Source organism: Betta splendens, chromosome 7, assembly GCF_900634795.4.
Source record: "Betta splendens chromosome 7, fBetSpl5.4, whole genome shotgun sequence".
NCBI lineage: Eukaryota > Metazoa > Chordata > Actinopteri > Anabantiformes > Osphronemidae > Betta > Betta splendens.
Genome location: NC_040887.2, coordinates 17082631 through 17103742, shown reverse-complemented (window position 1 = coordinate 17103742; position 21112 = coordinate 17082631). Strand labels below are relative to the sequence as shown.

The following is a 21112-nucleotide window of genomic DNA, read 5'->3' as shown; positions in this document are numbered from 1 at the left end:
TGCATCAGCATGAATTCTCAAGTGTCTGGACCTGTTTAGAAACTGCGATGATCAGCTCTGAAGAGTCTATCTTCTGCTGAGATTCAAACAAATGCTGGACCAGCTTTTCACCTCAGTGAAAAGACTAAAATCCTACAAGCAGTAATGTCCTGCAAATGTTTCATCCAAGTAACAGGAAATTTTATGTTTAATTCATGTAAAATGGGTTAATGTATGACCTAAATGGTAGCTGCCAGAACGTTTAAAATAAAGCTTTAAGTCTAGAGCATCTTATCTTAAATTCACTATTTTCACTCAGTTGGTAGAGCACTGCTTGGGAAGCAGAAGGTATCCAGTTTGAACACTGCACACTTCAACACACTTCACATGCCGAGTGGCAGCCCACTGGGGCTAGATACAGATGACAAATTTCATTGTGACATGTGACAAATAAAGGATTATTAGTTCAGTCTACATTCAAATAATTACTACATGTAATAGTTACTCTTTAAAATAGTTATCTTCATAGTTATAAATATCAGACAGCTGTACAAATGAACAAACAAAAACTGAAGCAGATTTCCAAAACTTGTAAACAATTTATTTGAAATCACAAAATGTTATAAAATGGACAAGTAACTGAGACAGTGTATAATCAAATCCCCAAAAGAAAAAAACTGTAGGCTACCTGATCAATCAAGAAGAGCATACTTTAACAGACACCAAGTACAAACAAGTTAGTTCGGTCAATTAAATGGAAAATGTCTAATTGCAATATTCTGCCAGAAATACAAGAATGAATCCTAATGAATATTATTATCTCTGCTTTGGTTTATTTCTGCATTTATTTTCCTGTTTCACTGGATCATATTAAATGCGTTTAGGATAATGACATGTTTAGATGTCCTGCTTAGGCTAGGAGAAGTTCTTCCCAATACCATCATTACTCCCTTTGAACAAATAAAAGCATCATTGCTTGTTAGTCTGCAGGTTTTTGCTGTGCTTTTTGTGTTTAATGTGCTCATTTGGATTTTAAACCAAGGAAGCAGAATTCCCCCAATGAACAGTTTGTCCTGAAAAATAAAAAATAGACTTCACTGCACTTCTATAGTACATAGGCACCAGCACTAATGGCCATGCTCTCATGGTAAGCCCTCAGTTATCCAAATGAAAAGGTCAAAAAAGAAAACTATAGCGTTGAGAAAAGTAAAAACCTTTTTTCACAACTGGAAATCGTTTCACAGAAAGTAAAAGAAACAGGCAGGTTGAAGATTGTTTTATAAAATCCACTGCACTAAGGCTCAGTAGAAACCATTTTAACCATTTAAACTGATCCAACTTCACTTATTTAACTATACTTTTGATTTAGAGCAATCCTACCACTGCTTTAAACTTTTGCAAATCTTTCAGCACGCTTGATTTTCTTTATCTGAAAAAAAAAAACAAAAACAAAACATGAATACACAAATATGCTAACATGTAAAAGATTACAACTGTCAATACGCAAAATAAAAAAAACATTACTTCAACATCATCCGAACCAGTTGAACCTGCACCCGTTAGGATCCCAAACCTCTCCTTCCTCTTCTTAAGTTTTTCATCCTCTTCAATCTAAAAGCACATCATATATATTTTTTAACCCCAAAGTCTGAAAAATAATCTCTACAAAAAAACCTACAAAATGTGATTATTTGATATGATTGAACTGCTACAAGACAATTACACAAGTTTGACCTTTTTAGAAATGGATGAAACATTCATGCCAAATCTGTCTGCTCTCTTCTTCAGCTGATCGACATTCACCTTTCAAGACAAGAACATTTAAATAAACTCAGAGACAGTTTATTAAAAGAAAAAAAAGTGTCTTATTCTGAACTTACAGCAGCTTTACTGTTAGCAACGACGCCTGTGTAGGAGACAACAAACAGATGACACTGATCACTGAACATTATGTAAACCATTGAGATACATGTTGTCAAAAAATGTTCACCTTTTAGGGTGGGGGTAATCATATTTTAATTGTGTCTTCTTTGGCATGACGGGGCTTATAAAGCACAAATACACTTACACTCTGTACTTCACACTGTAAAGAGTAATTACAAACCTGGAGATGGGCTGGCAGCATTAGCAGGTAAGCCAAACCTGAAGAAAAAAATCATCAATGGGTGAATAAAGTTAACTGTATTGTAATAATTGTTAAACCATGGGACTACTATCCAAACTATAAGGAATATGAATAATTCTTCTAAAGCTACTGATCATTTTTATAGTCTTACCGTGCTGCACGAATGGCCTTTTTGTTGTCAGATGTTGCTGGTAAGTTAAAACGTTCAGCTCTCTTCTGTAGTCTCTGTTAAATAAAGGTAATGCTGAATATCTGAATTTCCAAAATGCTGAGAGAAACTTCACATACATAAAAATAGGTTCTGCTAATCAATATTATAAGGTGAAACTGATATATTTATATTATTTATGTGTGACAAGCTTATTGTTAAAAACAATTCACATTAGGGCTTTGAATAACGCAATTAGCACATGAAAACATCATACATACGTCACTGACAGATGACACGGGAGTTATCTTCACAACATTTTTTTCAGTAGGTCTGAAACAATAAAAGATTGGAAGTAATACAAAAGATAAACAACTACACAGTGATTACACTTTAGTGGTAAAATTCAACTGAGCAATTGTTAAGCAGTCACTGAACTATGGTTGGTCACATGGAAACTTTAAATATCAAAAATTATTTCAATCAATAGCCAACAGATGAATCCATCTGTTGATTTTAAAACTGTACACCTGTAAAAAGCTCAAATGCTCTAAAATCTATTCATCTGTTATTCAAACTACTAGAATGGCAGAAGCAATGGTCAGGTATACATGAAGTAGAATAAACTTACATTTCACATTCAGTTGGTTCCACCTCCTGATCATCTTTTTTGTCATTGGCACTCTCATTTTTGATTAAGTCCTAAAATAAAAATGAGAATCAGAAATTTAAATATTACCTAATTATGTCTGAAAAGAGGGTGTGAAAGAGCAGGTGTGGTGAGAAACATTACCTCTGGATCCTCTTCCAACACATCATCAACATCCACATCTTCCTCTTTGATTTGAAAAGGAGATTTTCCACCAGAGGGGAAGAATGAAAACAAAAAGAAAGTTTAGGCTGTGGTAAGATCAATGTTGCATTCCATAATTCAAAGAGTAGGAAAAAAATTAACAACTCCACAGGTCACGTGTTCTTAGAATAAATCAGAAGTGTGTATTTAAAGTAGCCTGTCCATATGTAGGAGCAACAAATTTGCTATACTGTTTATAAACATACACACTAAACACACTAACTGTGTGTAAATGAGTCAACTGTAAAGGGGATTTTCCTCACCATGTTCCTCCAGATACGCCTGCAGCCGAGCAATGAGGTCACCTTTGTTTCCCTTGGTTTCCAAACCTCGGGCTTCACACTCCTGCCTCAGTTCAGCAAGCTTAAAAAGGAGGAAGGGGTGAAGGAATTATTGAAAAAAAAGAAACTGGTAACAATTTACAACATATTCTTGACATTACAACAAGTAGCACACAACTGTAAATTCGTATGTGTGTTTACTTTACTACTGACCAGCCCAGCCTCAATCATTAAATGTTATGTTATTATTCTTGTAAATACTTTAGTAAAGTCGCTTAAAAGTCGAGCATCTACAATAGTGTAGTTTTGTAGCAACATAAACGTTACTTAGGGTCAGTTCCTCGATCTGTGAAGCAACTAACGTCTCTAGTACGAACACACAGGTTGCTAACGTTAGCTAACAAAAACTATTCGAGTGGTAGATCAAACCGTAATTTAAATAGTTAAAACAAACAGTGGAGGCAGAGCACTTTATACCCAACAAAACCTTAATTTACAATTATTTGTTGAATAATATCCCCACCCACCAATTTTCATTCATTCCCTTCCTATCGTTTCAAGCTTTAGCTCGGTATGTGACTCCGGTTAGCTACGCTAAGTGAGGAAGCAACGTGAACGCACCATTAGCCCCCAGACCGAGTGGAAGAGCTGCCCTTTATAGCTATCATTTGTCTACTACCTCACTCTCTGTTATAGCACCTAGCAATAACTATTACTAACTACAGACTAGAAAACAAACCTAAATTGTGTAATAAGGCGTAAACGTATATCAATACAAACCTTCAACTTATGGAGCTCTATCACTTCAGCCATCTTTCTTTGTTGATGTATAAACGACTTCCTCCAATCAAAGCGCAGCTGCCCTTGAACAGTAGCGCTCTGAGTCACAGCGCCTCCTGCAGGACGGACGGTCAAACTGTAGAACACCGCCTCAGCCGCTAACAGCGGACGATTTATCAGACATATGAGCACATTTTAACTTGACATTGTTTGTTAAAAAATAAGCTATAGCGACCATAACAAGCTTGAAGCAGCTTTATAGCCAGCTAAACAAAATATAGTATTATGATAGTATTATATAATATTATAGTAATATACTGTATGTAGTGGTGGTAGATAGTTGGCAGATATGCTAATTACAGTGTATGGTACATCATCTTATTACTTGTGCACAAATAAGCTATATATATGCTGGATTTCATAACTTTTCTTTAGAGATGAAAAATTATATCAAAAGTGTTGCTAGGGAATAAGGTAGTAAATCAACCATGAAATAGATAAAGGTAGTCACAATTTAGTAAAGGTAAAGTTGTGCTTTAATGTGACTGTTGGTGTATAAGCATACTGTGCAGTACACATTCCCATGTTGTGTATTTTCCATCAGAACAGCATTTGAACTGAATTGAGTTTACACATGCTTTACACATGTATGATACTAAATACTGATGAGGCCAGGGAGGAGTTACTCAGTTCATTGGCAATACTAAATACATGCAGACAAAACAGGTTTAAACAAATGTGCTGTGAATGCTGACATTGTTTTGAAAAGAGGTTTACACAGTATCGCAGTTTGGCATATGATGAGGAGACAAAAAATCTTAACAAAGTGACTTTATAGTTATGTAGGGTAGAAGGGCAAAGCCGGATGAATTTAGAGTCACAAGAGCTTCAGTAATCCTCATTAACACTACATTCCTCCCATTTTTTCTCCACACTGTGTGATCTATAAATCCGAGAACACAAAGTAATTTTAATAATCCAAATACACAATTTTATTATATTGTCATAATTAAACTTTCAACCTGTAGGACTTTAATGGAAACCTATTTCAAAGTTCTCCATTGCATGGTCTTGACAGCATGACAATCATTAGTAGAAACAAGAATTTCCGAGTAAATCCAAACATAATTAGGACTAATTAGAGAAGCAGCCCAAAATGGGTCAGGTGACGGCAGCAGAGATTTAGCTTTCACGTTGTGCTCAAAAGCACATGTTGTGTAGAGCTGGCACCAGAAAGCGAATGCTTGTGGAACCTGATCTAAATATGATGCTGGTGTGTGGAACAGACATAACTGATCTAATAAACAAGGAACACATTAATCACACACATACTATAAGCACTGGCAAATAAAATAATAAATAAAATAATAAATTGATGAGGTCATCACTAATTGTGAGATGATCTATTTGAATTATTATTGAATTATTTTTCTTGCAATGACAATTTGATTGAAGATGACATTGGACTAAAATAAATACCAATATCATGATCATCATGAAAGTAATTCACGAATGGAAATCAATGGTTATTAATACAAAAGTTTAATCTGTTAATTATTACTAAGATAATCAAGGTAACTTTTTAAAATATTGACCTATGTATTGTGTAATTAGATTGGTAATGATGCTGCTGCTATGTAAATGATTGATTTTCACTACTTTTTACTGCTGAAAACTAATATAAGCTCCATTATAACATCTTTCTTGTATATACTGTGATCTATGAAGACACCTGGGAATAGAGACAAAATCTAAAGCAAAGAGTAAGTGTACCATTGGCCTTCTACAGGAATAATAATATGTATGCACTTAATGCTTAATGTTTTACATTTACTGTGTGCTTATTTATAAATCAGTTTAGTTTATGAACATTCATCTCGTCTTGTGATCCAATCTGATGACATAGAACAGTACGTGATTGTTGTACTTTACTTGATTATGTGCTGCTTTTTTTACACTTTTGGTGGCTCTAATCCCAGAGACATGCTTTCACTGTAAATACTTATAATCACAGTTAGACCAGTTGCCCCTGGATCCAATTGGTGGGGAGCTGGACTGCTGGGCGTGGCTCCTGCTGATACACAAGTTTATAAGACACTTCTCTGTTAGTGACTGCCACCAAAAGGGATTTTTCACAGAGAGAAGAAGCGCTGACCATGAGGACGTCTGCTGTGGTCCTTGTGCTTTTGGCCGTAGCTTCATGCACTGTGGCAAGTAAGTACAGACCAGACACCTTAAAACAGATTACAGAATTTACAGAATTACAGAAGAGAATAAGAATAAGAATAAGAGAAGACATCAAAAAAGAGTAAAAATGCATGAATTAAATGTGTCCAATGTGTGTGTTAAATTAGTTAATTTTTATATTTGACTATACCAGGTGCGACAATCCAATTATATTAAGTTGTAAATGAACCCCTGAACAATGGAGAAAGCAAAAAGCTATTATCAACACAGAGAGAGAGAGAGAGAGATAGATAGATAGATATATATAGATAGAGATATATAGAGATAGATATAGATAAGATAGAGATATATATATATATAGAGATAGAATTATATAGATAGATATATATAATATATAATATATATATAGATAGATATAATATATATATATATATATATTTATACTTTAAAGTTACACATATTATTTGATTTAATGGCTTAATCCGTGATATACTGTACTACTGCCCACATGCTCACACTTCGACCAGCTGACCATCACATGAGAAGGATTGGAGCCACCTGAAATCCAAAGCGTCAGGTTCTGGTGGACAATTTGAAATCATTAGGATGTAAAAATGTATGAAGAGAGTAAATTAAGATTAAATTAGTATGAAATGACAGTGATCATAAGAAACAGAACAAACCATAAATACAAGTAGTATGAATACAATATTTAATGTCTGCCTGTAGTTAAACTTCATATACTTGCATGAAGCAAGTTTTTTCATTTTGCTCTTGATATTTCAGAGTCCAAAAATCGTTTTACTCGTTTCCCAACGTGGAAAACGAAGATTTACCCAATCTGGAAAGATGGAGACCCACGATACAAAGACTCCTGGAAAGGTAAAACATGTCCTATGTCCAATGTTTGTATATGTTATTTTGGGAAAACAGAGGCTAAGGCATTCTAAAAAGCATTCACTAATCATGTCACAGCTTTTATACGCGGTCTTGGTAAATGTTATTTTTGGCCATGTGTAATTTACCTTTTCTCAGCCATAATCACTCTTTTCTTCAGGTGGAAGGGTTTCCTTTAATGTAGGGAATGATTCACCAACTCTGACTGGAGCCAAAGTTACCTTCACCATTGACTTAGAGTTTCCACACAACCAAAGGGTGCAGGAGGACGGAGATGTAGTTTGGGCTGAAGACTGCATAGTCAATGGTAACACAAAATCATTCTGTGTGTCATGACAGCTACAGCGATGCATGGTTTATAACTGACATTTATATTATCGTCCTCATAAAGAGGCAGATTAGCTATTGCTCAGTAAACTTTACAGAATAACATTACAGTAAGCCACAAACATAAAACATACAAGACTAATGCTTATATTGTTATTGGTTTATTTATTAGAAACTTCAATTTTGTTAGGAAATATCTTTTAAAGCGCTTTGTCTACTTTGCAGTCTTTGACTATAATAGTGTTCTTCTTCCTACTACAGGAACAAAGTACCGTGAGTCTGAACCAGTATATCCACCACAGAACATGGACTGGGAAGCTGTTTTTCCTGATGGAACACCGATTAAGAATGACAAGAAGCCAAACTATGTGTTTGTCTGGAAGACCTGGGGTGAGTGACGCTTGCGTCATATCTCTTAATGTGTGTGTGTGTGTGTGTGTGTGTGTGTGTGTGTGTGTGTGTGTGTGTGTGTGTGTGTGTGTGTGTGCGTGTGTGCGTGTGTGTGTGCGTGCGTGTGTGTGTGTGTGTGTGCCCTGTGCATCCTGTACGTATGCGTGCGTGTCACCAGCCTCACTGTCGGTTTGGCAGGTCAGTACTGGCAGGTGGCAGACGGGCCCTCGTCTGCTCTGACCATTGGGACGGATGACATCCCACTGGGCTCCTACACCATGGACATCGTCATCTACCACTATCGCAGCAAGGAGAAGTTCATTCCTCTGGGATATGCCTCCACACAGTTCTCTATCACTGGTCAGTCACTCACTGTCGTAGATGGTTTCATTATCCACAGTGGTGTGGGAGGTCAGGATGGAGTTACAGGGCTCCACCAACTAGTCTTCATGGTTAAAAACATTTCATGATGTGTTCTTCTCAGATCAAATCCCCTTTGCTGTCTCCCTGGACCAAGTCAATGACATTGTGGCCGGGGACATGCGATTCATCCAAAACAGGGCAATTGCCTTCACCATCACCCTCCACGACCCGAGCGAGTACCTCAGCAATGCGGACATTACTTTCAACTGGGACTTTGGGGACGAGAGCGGAGCACTTATATCCAGGGAGCTGACCGTCACTCACACATACATCAGCTCCGGCTCGTTCAAGCCTCGAGTGGTGATCCAGGCAGTCATCCCAGATAAGAACTGCGACCCGCCCACCGACAGCCCAACCAGAGCCCCTGGTCCGCCGGCCGATCGGGGAACCACAGGTATGACTTAGCTGGAAAGACTGGAAACAGCCTCACGTAGCTTCTCTGCTTTTTTGTCTTTATCCTGAGGTACTGTAAATGTCTGCCAGTTTCTCCCCGTGCAGCAGACAAACTTAACTTAACATCTGAGCCAATGCTCCAAATGCTTCCTTTAACTAGTCCTCTAAAGCTGCATTAAGACTCATTAGAACTACCTTGTTAATGTGCAGTCAAAGCTCCTGCGCTGGCGTCTGCTCTCCCTCTGCTGGTTTCTACCAAGACAACAAGGCTCCACGTCAACGCGGTCCTTTCAGACACAGAAGAGGACAACACCGAGGACGAGGCCTCCACCGCCGCCTCGGTCCAGTCTGGCCAGGAAACACCCACGGTAGCCAAGACCCCGTCCCCAGCCACCAACATGCTGCCGGCCGACAGCAAGGCAGGACCCTCAGCAGGTAGAGTGCATTCAGTTACTGGATTAAGTAGAAAGTCTGGGGTTCGATTCCAGGGCTGTCCAGGTGCCTTTCTCTGTGGAGTTTGCATGTTTGGTGTTTACTCATCAGGTGTGAAGCGAACCGTGACACTGACGGGCAGAGCAGAGGTGGAGGTTGTCGCTAAGCGGGATGCTGGTGATAAACCTTCTGATGATGACTGTGTCATTTATCGCTATGGCTCCTTCTGCACCGGCATCGAAGTGTTCGGTGAGTAGCAGCAGCTGGAGTTGGTCGATGAGACGCTGCAGAAACGATCGTTACTGGTGCTCCTGTTTTCAGAGGGCATTGAGAAAGTGGAGATAGTACACATGGACGATGTTGTCATGGCAACGCCTGAAATGAAAGTCCTGGACATCACTGTTACCTGCCAGGGAAGGTGAGTGTCCTGCTCGCATGCCCAGTGGGTCCCACAAGGCCTGTGCTGCATCTCTGTCTGCTCCCTGCCTCTCTGCAGCCGGCCCAAGGAGGTGTGCAGCGTGATCCTGGATGCCGAGTGCCTGAGGCCCATTCACACAGTCTGCAACATGGTGGAGCCATCCATAGAGTGCCAGCTGGTCCTGCATCACTTCTTCAACGACTCCGGGGCCTACTGCATCAACGTGTCGCTGGCCAATGATGTCAGCTTAGCAGTCACCAGTGCAAGATTCAACGTGGACATCGGTAAAAACAAGCACCATGCAACACATCTGTTGGGTTTCTGCTGCGTCATGCAAACCAGAGCTGTGATGTCCATTTCAGGTTCTGGCGCATCCTCCTCTGGCACCATAGCCTTATTGTTGGCAGCTCTCGTACTGGTTCTAGCAGCAGGTGTAGTGGCATATTCCTACAAGTAGGTGACCTGAACATCTCCTGGTCTCACTTCTCTCCCCTTTTTTTATAATTACCAGCAACACGCAATTTCGGTTTCCTTTGTCCGTCAGGCTTTTTAAGTCCTATCGTCACCTGAAGGAGGAGGTTATTGTGTCTGGGAGCCCACGACTCGGCCACAGCTACAGCTGCTCTGGAGCCTCCATGTTCTGGAACCTCCTGAATAAAAGAGGAGCGGCCGATCACTGTCCTCTGCTGAAGGACCGGCCTGTGTGATCCATCGCCTTCAAAGTCTGAATTACAATTCACACCTGGGAAGTCTTTTTATACATTTTTTACCTGTTTTCTAAATGACAAGGTTCATAAGTGTGTAACATTTAGATTTAAAGCTCGAAATAATTGGACTTATGTTTAGACGTTCCCTGATCTTTGCACCTATTAGACATCCTGATGAAACTGAATTAGGTTTTCAAAAATAAACTTGGGTTAAAACAATGTATTTTTTTTTCTTTTGGCTTATCAGTATAAAGTATCATCATAGCAGATACATGAATGTCTGGGAAGGTGTTGATTCATGTTTTACTTTGCCACCAAAAAGATTCCGTCCTTTACTTTGAATAATAATAATAATTGAACTTTATTGATCCCACATTGGAAATTATTCTCTGCATTTTGACCCCCCCCCCCCGGGGAAGCAGTGAGCTGCCATACAGTACAGCGCCCTGGGGGCTTGTGTGAAGCGTCTCGCTCAAGGACACACCTGATACCAAGGCAGGGATCAAACCGCGGACCTTTGCCTTCCAAGTAACACTGTTACTACCAGAGCCTGAGGTTTCAACATGGACGTTTGGTCACTTTGATGGATAATAACACATGCTTAAAATATATTAGACTTAAATAAACAAAAGACATGACAAGTTCACACGTCACAGGAAGTTTATTTGGATCAGTGCCAATTTTGACATTTCAACAGCCAAACCTTAATTGAAGACAAACACTTAGAATGCATTCAAGAATTCACTGCATTTAATTATTTCCTGTTTAATGCCTTTACGTCCCTTTTTAATACTCTTCTCCTTCCTCCTCTCCCTCACCCTCAATGGAGTCGACCCCCACCTCCTCGTAATCCTTCTCCAGAGCTGCCATGTCCTCTCTGGCCTCAGAGAACTCTCCCTCCTCCATACCCTCACCCACATACCAGTGGACAAAGGCACGCTTAGCATACATCAGATCAAACTTGTGGTCAAGCCGAGCCCAGGCCTCTGCGATAGCAGTGGTGTTGCTCAGCATGCACACAGCCCTCTGGACCTTGGCCAGGTCTCCACCAGGAACTACGGTGGGGGGCTGGTAGTTGATGCCCACCTTGAAGCCAGTGGGGCACCAGTCCACAAACTGGATGGTGCGCTTGGTCTTGATGGTGGCAATGGCAGCGTTCACATCTTTGGGCACCACATCACCACGGAACAACAGGCAGCAGGCCATGTATTTACCATGACGGGGATCACACTTCACCATCTGATTGGCTGGCTCAAAGCAGGCGTTGGTGATCTCAGCCACTGACAGCTGCTCATGGTAAGCTTTCTCAGCAGAGATGACTGGGGCGTAGGTGGCCAGAGGGAAGTGGATACGGGGATATGGCACCAAGTTGGTCTGGAACTCTGTCAGATCAACATTGAGGGCACCATCAAAACGGAGGGAAGCAGTGATGGAGGACACGATCTGACTGATCAGCCTGTTGAGGTTGGTGTAGGTAGGACGCTCGATGTCGAGGTTCCTACGGCAGATATCGTAGATGGCCTCATTATCTACCATGAAGGCACAGTCAGAGTGCTCCAGGGTGGTGTGGGTGGTCAGGATGGAGTTGTAGGGCTCCACCACAGCAGTGGACACCTGTGGAGCTGGGTAGATGGAGAACTCAAGCTTGGACTTTTTGCCATAGTCCACAGACAGACGCTCCATCAGCAGAGAAGTGAAGCCAGAGCCGGTGCCACCTCCGAAGCTGTGGAACACCAGGAAACCCTGAAGCCCAGTGCACTGGTCAGCCTGGGGACAGAAGGGAGGCAGTGAGAAAACACCACATACAATTCGTGGACTTGAAAGAACCAAGCAACAAATGACCCACCAGTTTGCGGATCCTGTCCAGAACCAGATCAATGATCTCTTTGCCAATGGTGTAGTGTCCACGAGCATAGTTGTTGGCAGCGTCCTCCTTACCAGTGATCAGCTGCTCAGGGTGAAAAAGCTGGCGGTAGGTCCCAGTGCGCACCTCATCTGAACAGACAGAAAGCACTGGGAATCAGCTGCTGCCATTCGGAAATGAGGGTCTATTTGGTTAGTTTCATACATTAATATTCAGGTAAGGGACACTTCTCACCAATGACAGTGGGCTCCAGGTCCACAAAAACAGCTCTGGGGACGTGCTTTCCTGCTCCGGTCTCACTGAAGAAGGTGTTGAAGGAATCATCGCCTCCTCCCAGAGTCTTGTCACTGGGCATCTGTCCGTCCGGCTGGATCCCATGTTCCAGGCAGTAAAGCTCCCAGCAGGCGTTACCGATCTGGACACCGGCCTGACCAACGTGGATGGAGATACACTCACGCTGTGGGAAGACAGATGGTTATTTATTTGTGTTAATTCATTCTTAATTTCACATTTCATTACATTCTGATGCCACTGATAGAACGTGGACGCTTCTTGAACCTGCCATCTTTCATTGCTCCCCCTATCTGATGAACAAGCAGTGCAGCATGAGGCACCTCCCTGCACCACAATCCACAAGAGACAGAACAGCGCTGTCAGGAGTCAGGATGCTGCTCTTGTCTTCTGCCTCTATCTTCTCTGGGCTTTGTCTTTTAATCCCCGCCTCATTTTATCTCTGTCTTTTAGCTGGTTTTGCAAAAATGCAAATTCTTTTGCATGTGCAGAGGCGTGTGCGTTATCGGTCTGGAATATTCCACTTGATTTAAATGATGATAGGAGGAGGAAAACTGTTCCCAAACACAACTATGTCATCTTATGATTTTAAAATAATTTTATAGATGTTTAATTTGAAACCCTAAAATTTTAGAAACAGAAGCTTAGTGCAACTCAATGCAGATAAATTAAAAATATTTAAAAATAATAGCTGCAATCCAGTGTCTCCATCATCCCCCACCCAATCAGCCCCTCCCCGCTTTAAAGCAGGGCATGGCCGTTTGTAAGGAGTCAGCTTTTTGTGATTAAATCTAAAAAGACTAATTATGGCACCGCTTTCCGCAGTAAGCGCTAATTTATCCTCCTTCACTGACTCACTCAGAGCCGCCAGTGCATTGTTCTCACCTCCACACAATGACAATAACGGCGTGCCACCGCAGCGCGATCTGTGCATCAGGCATAAAAAGATTTTCACCTGCATCTGGAATATGTTTTAAAGAAATATTAGATGACTAGTAACTGGTAGAAGAAACACGCCTCGAATCGGAGGAAACGCGCTAACGACGTCGTGGTAACCGCCGATGCGGTGGCATTCATACCTCATGTTTTATAGAAGGAATATAATGCAACTTACCATGTTTACGTTTTGAGTTTAAGGAGGAAGAGGAGGACAAGAAATCGTGAAGAAAGAGGAGTAAAAATGTGTCTTTGCGTCGCGTGTTGTACCCAACGGGGTCGATGCAACAACTGCTGAATGGGAGGGCGGCGCTGGCGCATTTATACGCAGGCCAGCGGATTCGTTCCTGTGGGCTGAGGGGGGAAGCTACCGCCACTGTTACCTTAAGATGCTCAGATGAAGCTGCAGGGTTAATATTGCAACTTTTTGATTTATCATTTTAAAATCTGCATAAACATTGTGCGATTTTAAAGGGAAGCTTGGGTTTGATTTTAGAAAAAAGCCAGAATAAAACATTTTTATATTGTTTGTTATTGAGCTTATTTAAGGAAAACACATTCATTGCAGGGGAATTAAAATTGTAGGTGAGAAATAAACACAAAAGAAAAAAGGATAAACACCTTTGTGTGTGTGTAAAGGTTAGCAGGCACTGCACCTGAGAGATATTTACAGTAACACAAAATGGCTGAATGTCTCTGCTTGAAAGATGCTTTCATCTCCCTCTAGCTGATGTAAACTGGGCGGCCATGTTGCTGCCGAAACTCCAGTTCCCATCTCTCCTCCCCTCTTTGTTCTAGATCCTGTGCAGTGATGTAAATCAGTGGGCTGGTCGCATGTCTCTGTGTGTGTGTGTGTGTGTGTGTGTGTGTGTGTGTGTGTGTGTGTGTGTGTGTGTGTGTGTGTGTGCGTGCGTGCAAGCGTGCGTGCGTGCGTGCGTGCGTGTGTGTGTGTGTTGTGGTGCGGGCGTGCGTGCGTGCCTGGGGTCTCGGTTCGGTCGGTCGGTAGGTCGGTCGGTCTTCTGTCTGTCTTTCTGTCAGTCAGTCAGTCAGTCTGTCTGTCTGTCTCTGTGCCTCTGCTGTTCAGCTGGACAAAAAAAAGGCATGAATCGCATTACAGTATATGAGGCAGTGACTGTGATCTTTATATAAATATAAATAACTCTCACACACACACACACACACACACACACACACACACACATACACACACACACACACACATAGTCCTCAGCAGCTGTGATGCAAGGAGGCTTTGAGCAGCTGCTCACCAAGACGAGAGAGGGAGGATGGGAATGCTGGAGAGATGGGAGTGGTCCATAATGGCCACTACATCCTGCATGGAAAGAATACGATCCCTATCAAAGTGACAAAGCACATTTTCCATCTGTTACGGCAGAGACTGAATGTGTGGCTATGAGATAAAATAGGATTATAACAACTGACCTACTTCACATACAAATATGAATTTGTATGAATAAACCATTAACAATAGCTTTAGATGTGACAGACATAGATAGAGTCTGACTATGTCTGTATTACTGTCGATCTGATTGTTTAGAATTTTTGAGAATGTTGGTCTTAAAATATTACCAGCGTTTAAATAAATCTGAATAAAAGCAAAGGTTTATAAGAAGGCTTGTCCAGTTGTGATAACCTTGAAAGAGATGAGAAATATAATAAAAGACTGCAGTTCACGGGACAACAAAGAAACTGGAAAAATAATAATGGATTTATAAAACAAAACATTTTGTGACTATGAGTATGACATTTCCATTTAAACTACGCAAGTTGAAATATCAATAATCGTCTTGATGACTGGATGAACAAGGCCCTGACTCATCCATAGGATCGTGCATCCTGATGTCGCAGAAGCCACACCCAGTCGTTCTCAAATTTGTGTATATTTTTCTCATCAGCTTAATAAAACTGGCACTTGTGCACTTAGACGAGAGAGTGATTAATTTCCTTAAAGGCACAGAGCATCAGGATGGCAGAATTTGAGAAAGAGATTTGTAATGTGCCTAACCTCCCCCTGCAGAGGCAGCTGCAGTGCAGACCTTTAATGATGCCATTTAGGCTGGGTCACGTGACCGTTGGATAAAGCCTGTCTGTGTGGATACTAGGCAGTATCTAGGCAACGCCATTATTCATTTCCTAGCAACAGCAAAACCTAGTAGGGCAGGCTGGGGGATGGGCACTGCTGGCTGCTGTGGCCTACATGCTCCTTGTATATGACTGGACATTTTGACCTCTTTTATCCACATAGAGTGCGAAAATATAGTTGGAAGACTGTGAGTAAAATATGACATGATTACTGTATTTTAAAATCTACAACCACAATGCAATATCTTAAATTATTACGAGAGAATATGGGAAACAGCACGATGTATAAAATCTACTACTGGACAATACAGATGGCATATAACAAAATACTGTCATTAGACAAAATGGACAGATGGTTTTGTCATCTAATTGGAGAGTGTATCCATAAATTACTCACATGTGTTAACAGCTGGTCAGAAATCAGTCACGTATAAAATATAAGGATCCTAAGTAGATTTAGAGGATCTATATAACTGATTTATTTTACTATATTGTTCCATTTTGTACTTTGAAGTCTCGTCTTAATATGCAGCTGTATACAAAATTCTTGCTTCGGGCCACACTGGGCCCGTCCGGTACCAGCGTGCTCAAAATTACGCAGCATTTTCCTGACAATGAGAAGCGCCATGCTCTCAGCACAATAACGGAGGATGTCGGGACTCGGGTGGGGTCTGGGGGGCGGTTCTTGTAGCGCGACGGACGATCGTCCAATAGAAAACCGTGAATAGCTTACAAATGTTAGACTGACCAATGGTGGCCGAGCAGCCCTAGGCGCCGGGGGCACGCTTGTATATATACCCCTGCCCGCGCTCGTGTGCGTCATTATCTCTTACATCGACCCCATAACTGTCGAATTGTAAGACTCGTATCGAGGACCTTCTCCGACCCTCTTGCGCGACTAATCATAAAAAATGGTAAGAACATTTTAAAAATTAATAGATCTACATATTGCATTATATTGTCTTATGTTGCTTCCTGCGTTGGGGTATCAGGAGGAAGAGAGGCAGACATAAGATTTGCGGGAAAAGTGGGAATAAGAGCTCGTTGAATCATAAACCCAAGTAAAGCTGCTAAACGTGTAGCCGTTGTGTTAAACGGGGTGTAGTCGGGTCGGTGGTGGTGGGGCGGGGGTCAGCTGGCGCGGTTCTGATGGGTACGTGGCGGGTCGACCGAACAAAAGAGGGTTCGAGCAGCTGCAACGGACGCAGTGATTAACGTGTTGTTGGCTGTGCGGTGCTTTAGTGTCTGACTCAGCGACCCACCAGCGGTACCGAATCCGTACGGAGCCGCGGTGAAAGTCATTAAAAATGCAGCTGGTAAACGGACGCCGCTCAGAACCACCGCTCCTACTTAACGCCGGGTCAGATGACAGCAGCAAAGTCGCAGTTTACGTATAACTACGGGCTGGATTCAGTGTTTTTAATGTTATCGGCTCAAGTAAATAGTTAACGGTTTGACATCAGTTGCAGCGATGTTGGTCGCATAGCAACAGCTGCGCCAATGAAAAAAAAGTTATGTCTGCTTTTTAAGAATGATTCTTCATAATAAGAGACATTGCTAAAGAAATATAAGAGACACTATTGATAACATTTTATTAGCATTTTATATTGAATGTTATTGTAAAGGTGTAGATGAATGTAAGCTTTTGTTTGGTCATTTAGTAATTTAATTTACATTTTTTTAGTTGTATTAAGTATTAAATCATTGCTTTGCATTCTTTTTTTGTAAATAGACTAATATGGACATTTGTGATGGGCGCAGCTCCATGATCTCTCTTGGTCTTTTCTTCCCACAGCGTGAGTGTATCTCCATCCACGTTGGTCAGGCCGGTGTCCAGATCGGTAACGCCTGCTGGGAGCTTTACTGCCTGGAACATGGGATCCAGCCGGACGGACAGATGCCCAGTGACAAGACCATCGGAGGAGGCGATGATTCCTTCAACACCTTCTTCAGTGAGACCGGAGCAGGAAAGCACGTCCCCAGAGCTGTTTTTGTGGACCTGGAGCCCACTGTCATTGGTGAGAAATGTCCCTTACCTGAATATTAATGTATGAAACTAACCAAATAGACCCTCATTTCCGAATGGCAGCAGCTGATTCCCAGTGCTTTCTGTCTGTCCAGATGAGGTGCGCACTGGGACCTACCGCCAGCTTTTTCACCCTGAGCAGCTGATCACTGGTAAGGAGGACGCTGCCAACAACTATGCTCGTGGACACTACACCATTGGCAAAGAGATCATTGATCTGGTTCTGGACAGGATCCGCAAACTGGTGGGTCATTTGTTGCTTGGAGGAGGTGGTTCTTTAAAGTCCATGATTGTATGTGGTGTTTTCTCACTGCCTCCATTCTGTCCCCAGGCTGACCAGTGCACTGGGCTTCAGGGTTTCCTGGTGTTCCACAGCTTCGGAGGTGGCACCGGCTCTGGCTTCACTTCTCTGCTGATGGAGCGTCTGTCTGTGGACTATGGCAAAAAGTCCAAGCTAGAGTTCTCCATCTACCCAGCTCCACAGGTGTCCACTGCTGTGGTGGAGCCCTACAACTCCATCCTGACCACCCACACCACCCTGGAGCACTCTGACTGTGCCTTCATGGTAGATAATGAGGCCATCTACGATATCTGCCGTAGGAACCTCGACATCGAGCGTCCTACCTACACCAACCTCAACAGGCTGATCGGTCAAATTGTCTCTTCCATCACTGCTTCCCTCCGTTTTGATGGTGCCCTCAATGTTGATCTGACAGAGTTCCAGACCAACTTGGTGCCATATCCCCGTATCCACTTCCCTCTGGCCACCTACGCCCCAGTCATCTCTGCTGAGAAAGCTTACCATGAGCAGCTGTCAGTGGCTGAGATCACCAATGCCTGCTTTGAGCCAGCCAATCAGATGGTGAAATGTGACCCTCGCCACGGCAAGTACATGGCCTGCTGTCTTCTGTACCGTGGTGATGTGGTGCCCAAAGATGTGAACGCTGCCATTGCCACCATCAAGACCAAGCGCACCATCCAGTTTGTGGACTGGTGCCCCACTGGCTTCAAGGTGGGCATCAACTACCAGCCCCCCACCGTAGTTCCTGGTGGAGACCTGGCCAAGGTCCAGAGGGCTGTGTGCATGCTGAGCAACACCACTGCTATTGCAGAGGCCTGGGCCCGGCTTGACCACAAGTTTGATCTGATGTATGCTAAGCGTGCCTTTGTCCACTGGTATGTGGGTGAGGGTATGGAGGAGGGAGAGTTCTCTGAGGCCAGAGAGGACATGGCAGCTCTGGAGAAGGATTACGAGGAGGTGGGGGTCGACTCCATTGAGGGTGAGGGAGAGGAGGAAGGAGAAGAGTATTAAAAAGGGACGTAAAGGCATTAAACAGGAAATAATTGATTCCATTCCTAAATACATTCCAAAAATGTTTGCCTATCATAATTTGGCTGGTCAGAAAAAATATCAAATATGGATGTTAATTTTCTGGGACACAAGGAACTATGTAGCAGCTAGAGGGGTGTTACCAGGTTTTAGGTTGGAAGGAGAGCAGAGAAGCACGGAGAAGGGACACAAAGGATTGAAAAAAACCTAAGCTTCAAGTGTTTTTTTTTTACAAATTCGAAAAATGTTTGTCTTTGGCCAAACTGACACAATATCCATGTTTCTGCTCAAAATAAATTTCAACATCTGAAGTGTGTGTGCATGTGTTTTTTTATGATCCATTAGAGGTTTCTTTTATTAGCTTGTCATCTTAAACCTGCCTGTTAAAGTTTTAACACTTGGATAACTTAGAGATCTCTGGATTTAAATATAAGTTAAAAACATTCAATTGATCCAGAAACAGAATATATCCTCATAAATAGAAAACCTGGAGCTTCAATACTACAGTTTTTAGATGGCAAATCATTACAGTGTCAGAGGCTATGAACATGATTCTGGATGGTAATGCCAGTGATATGGAGCAGCTAGGAGAAGAAGATGAGGAGAAATGGAGTCCTCCTGCAAGGATTGAGGAAAAATTAGATAGTAGGAATGATGAGGAAGATCCAGAAGCTTCAGAAGAGGACACAACAAATGACAAAATCAAATGAGTCAACAAGAAAGAAAGAAAAGAAGCAGTGTCAGTGGAAAAACTGATACTCCTCTTGTTTGTTCAAGACATTTAGCATTTAGCAAGGAAATTGTGACCTGATGTATCACTTATGATACAAATTGAAACTCATATACTAAAATTGATACTTTTAATTTATTTTGTTGTTGTTCAGAATGAATACTATAGCCTCCATTTTACAGAGCTTTTAAATTCTGCCTTATATATAAGGAATGTTAACAGAGGAGCACCTTCAGCCAGAGGCTGATCAGTATTAAGTTCTCCACAGAACGCCACTGGAGATCCTTCCTAACGGTGGTCATCAGTCAGTACAACTCCTTCCCTGTCTGTAAGGGTTGATCTACATCAGTGTAATAACTTGTATAATAAAACTTTAGCTAGTAATTAGATGTTTATTGAAAGTCACGTTTCAACCAGTGTAATGATCAGGTGAATGTCTGAGAGGAATTCCGTGTCATGACCTTCTGTCCTTAGGAGAAGGGTTGTTTTTACTCTCCATGGTGTAAAGGGACACTTAAAAGTGTAACATATAGGAACCTTAGCTGAGGTGGTTTATGGTTGTTATGCCATAGATATGCACTAGAAAACAAGAAGATTAGATTTGTCTCATGGAGGTGTTTGGAAAGGGTAAATAATAGATTGAACAAGTCGTTTGCAAAGGTACCACATTTATATGTACACAACAGTATTACTGCAACTCCCATACTATTAACTATCTACGATCCTGCAGGCAAACAAAGATATAAATACACAAACAAACAACTTTTAGACATTAAGCATATCCCAAGCCCACAGAGCAAAATTACAACAACTATTCAGTCCATAATACTGTCCTTTTTGAAAAAGTTCAAAGATAGTGTCCAAAAAGTGGGAAAATCACATGGAGCTGGGAAGCTAGGTAAGTATAAGATGGGGTGTGTGTGTGTTGACCTCGATGACCAACCTCCTACCAAACTGCAGGCGAGTTTAGCTTCTTCAGTGAGCTTCCTACATGGGTGCTCAGGTTCTGTTCTCTGGTTCCGACCCTGCCACTGGAGGGAGTGTTTGCCTCTGGTTCTCCTGGGGTGGACAGGAGACAGTGGTCTGTTCTAACTAACTGAAAGGCAAATCTCCAGTGTAAATGCTGTATCCTTGCCATTATATTCTGACCTTAAATCCAGAAAAACCTTCTTCAGTGATATGAGACCGCTGCTGGTAGAGTTGTGTTCATCAATGCTGCTGCTTTGGTATCTGGGTTCTATCATTACATGTAATTACGTATTATTATGTTTCTACCACCAGATGGCAGAAACAAGCAGCTTGAATGAATGCAGCATCTACTTTACTAGTCCAACTGGTCTGGCACAAAAGAGCACTGCGTGACCATGAGGCTGTGTTCAACCCAAACCAGGTGGTCAGTCCAGGATGAAGACTTCCTGCAGCATAGGATGAATAAGCCTCAGTCTACCTGTGGATGGAAACTAGAGAAAAGGCTGATCATGATGCCGTCCAG

The 21112-nt window shown here is 42.0% G+C and overlaps 4 protein-coding genes across 5 annotated transcripts; 2 read left to right on the top strand and 2 right to left on the bottom strand.

Moving 5' to 3' along the window:
* Window positions 1-558: 558 nt before the first annotated feature.
* On the bottom strand, window positions 559-4302 carry sarnp (SAP domain containing ribonucleoprotein). The gene is made up of 11 exons (XM_029155738.2): window positions 4167-4302; window positions 3369-3468; window positions 3046-3089; window positions 2884-2954; window positions 2534-2585; window positions 2256-2329; window positions 2084-2121; window positions 1860-1885; window positions 1714-1782; window positions 1504-1590; window positions 559-1408 (listed from the first exon to the last, which is right to left on the bottom strand). Exons 1-11 carry the CDS (start codon window positions 4197-4199, stop codon window positions 1367-1369), a joined length of 636 nt encoding a protein of 211 aa, XP_029011571.1. The 5' UTR covers window positions 4200-4302; the 3' UTR covers window positions 559-1366.
* Window positions 4303-6272: 1970 nt separating this feature from the next.
* On the top strand, window positions 6273-10698 carry pmelb (premelanosome protein b). The gene is made up of 12 exons (XM_029155734.3): window positions 6273-6380; window positions 7140-7235; window positions 7411-7557; window positions 7839-7967; window positions 8166-8327; window positions 8452-8784; window positions 8994-9218; window positions 9327-9464; window positions 9537-9633; window positions 9712-9917; window positions 9996-10086; window positions 10178-10698. Exons 1-12 carry the CDS (start codon window positions 6323-6325, stop codon window positions 10338-10340), a joined length of 1845 nt encoding a protein of 614 aa, XP_029011567.1. The 5' UTR covers window positions 6273-6322; the 3' UTR covers window positions 10341-10698.
* A 284-nt stretch (window positions 10699-10982) lies between these two features.
* tuba1c (tubulin, alpha 1c) lies at window positions 10983-13769 on the bottom strand. The gene is made up of 4 exons (XM_029155737.3): window positions 13610-13769; window positions 12439-12661; window positions 12187-12335; window positions 10983-12107 (listed from the first exon to the last, which is right to left on the bottom strand). The coding sequence occupies exons 1-4, from the start codon at window positions 13610-13612 to the stop codon at window positions 11127-11129; spliced, it is 1356 nt and encodes a 451-aa protein (XP_029011570.1). The 5' UTR covers window positions 13613-13769; the 3' UTR covers window positions 10983-11126.
* Window positions 13770-16287: 2518 nt separating this feature from the next.
* Window positions 16288-19201, top strand: LOC114858462 (tubulin alpha-1A chain). Of its 2 annotated transcripts, none has more exons than XM_055510279.1 (3): window positions 16288-16448; window positions 17330-17552; window positions 17656-19201. In XM_055510279.1, the coding sequence occupies exons 1-3, from the start codon at window positions 16446-16448 to the stop codon at window positions 18870-18872; spliced, it is 1443 nt and encodes a 480-aa protein (XP_055366254.1). In that variant the 5' UTR covers window positions 16288-16445; the 3' UTR covers window positions 18873-19201. The 2 variants fall into 2 exon arrangements, with proteins under 2 accessions (XP_055366254.1, XP_055366255.1); XM_055510280.1 differs by lacking the exon at window positions 16288-16448 and having other exon boundaries at window positions 17656-17804; window positions 17892-19201.
* The last annotated feature ends 1911 nt before the right edge of the window (window positions 19202-21112 follow it).

Coding starts and splice junctions, on each gene's coding strand:
- pmelb (XM_029155734.3), top strand. CDS start 6,323: ATGAGGACGTCTGCTGTGGTCCTTGTGCTTTTGGCCGTAGCTTCATGC. Junction 7,558..7,838: donor TGAAGACTGCATAGTCAATG/GTAACACAAAAT, acceptor TTCCTACTACAG/GAACAAAGTACCGTGAGTCT. Junction 9,219..9,326: donor CAAGGCAGGACCCTCAGCAG/GTAGAGTGCATT, acceptor TTTACTCATCAG/GTGTGAAGCGAACCGTGACA.
- sarnp (XM_029155738.2), bottom strand. CDS start 4,199: ATGGCTGAAGTGATAGAGCTCCATAAGTTGAAG. Junction 2,122..2,255: donor AAGGCCATTCGTGCAGCACG/GTAAGACTATAA, acceptor TTTTTTCTTCAG/GTTTGGCTTACCTGCTAATG. Junction 1,409..1,503: donor CTGGTTCGGATGATGTTGAA/GTAATGTTTTTT, acceptor TTTTTTTTTCAG/ATAAAGAAAATCAAGCGTGC.
- tuba1c (XM_029155737.3), bottom strand. Junction 12,336..12,438: donor CCTGGAGCCCACTGTCATTG/GTGAGAAGTGTC, acceptor CTGTCTGTTCAG/ATGAGGTGCGCACTGGGACC. Junction 12,108..12,186: donor TGGACAGGATCCGCAAACTG/GTGGGTCATTTG, acceptor TTCTGTCCCCAG/GCTGACCAGTGCACTGGGCT.
- LOC114858462 (XM_055510279.1), top strand. Junction 17,553..17,655: donor CCTGGAGCCCACTGTCATTG/GTGAGAAATGTC, acceptor CTGTCTGTCCAG/ATGAGGTGCGCACTGGGACC.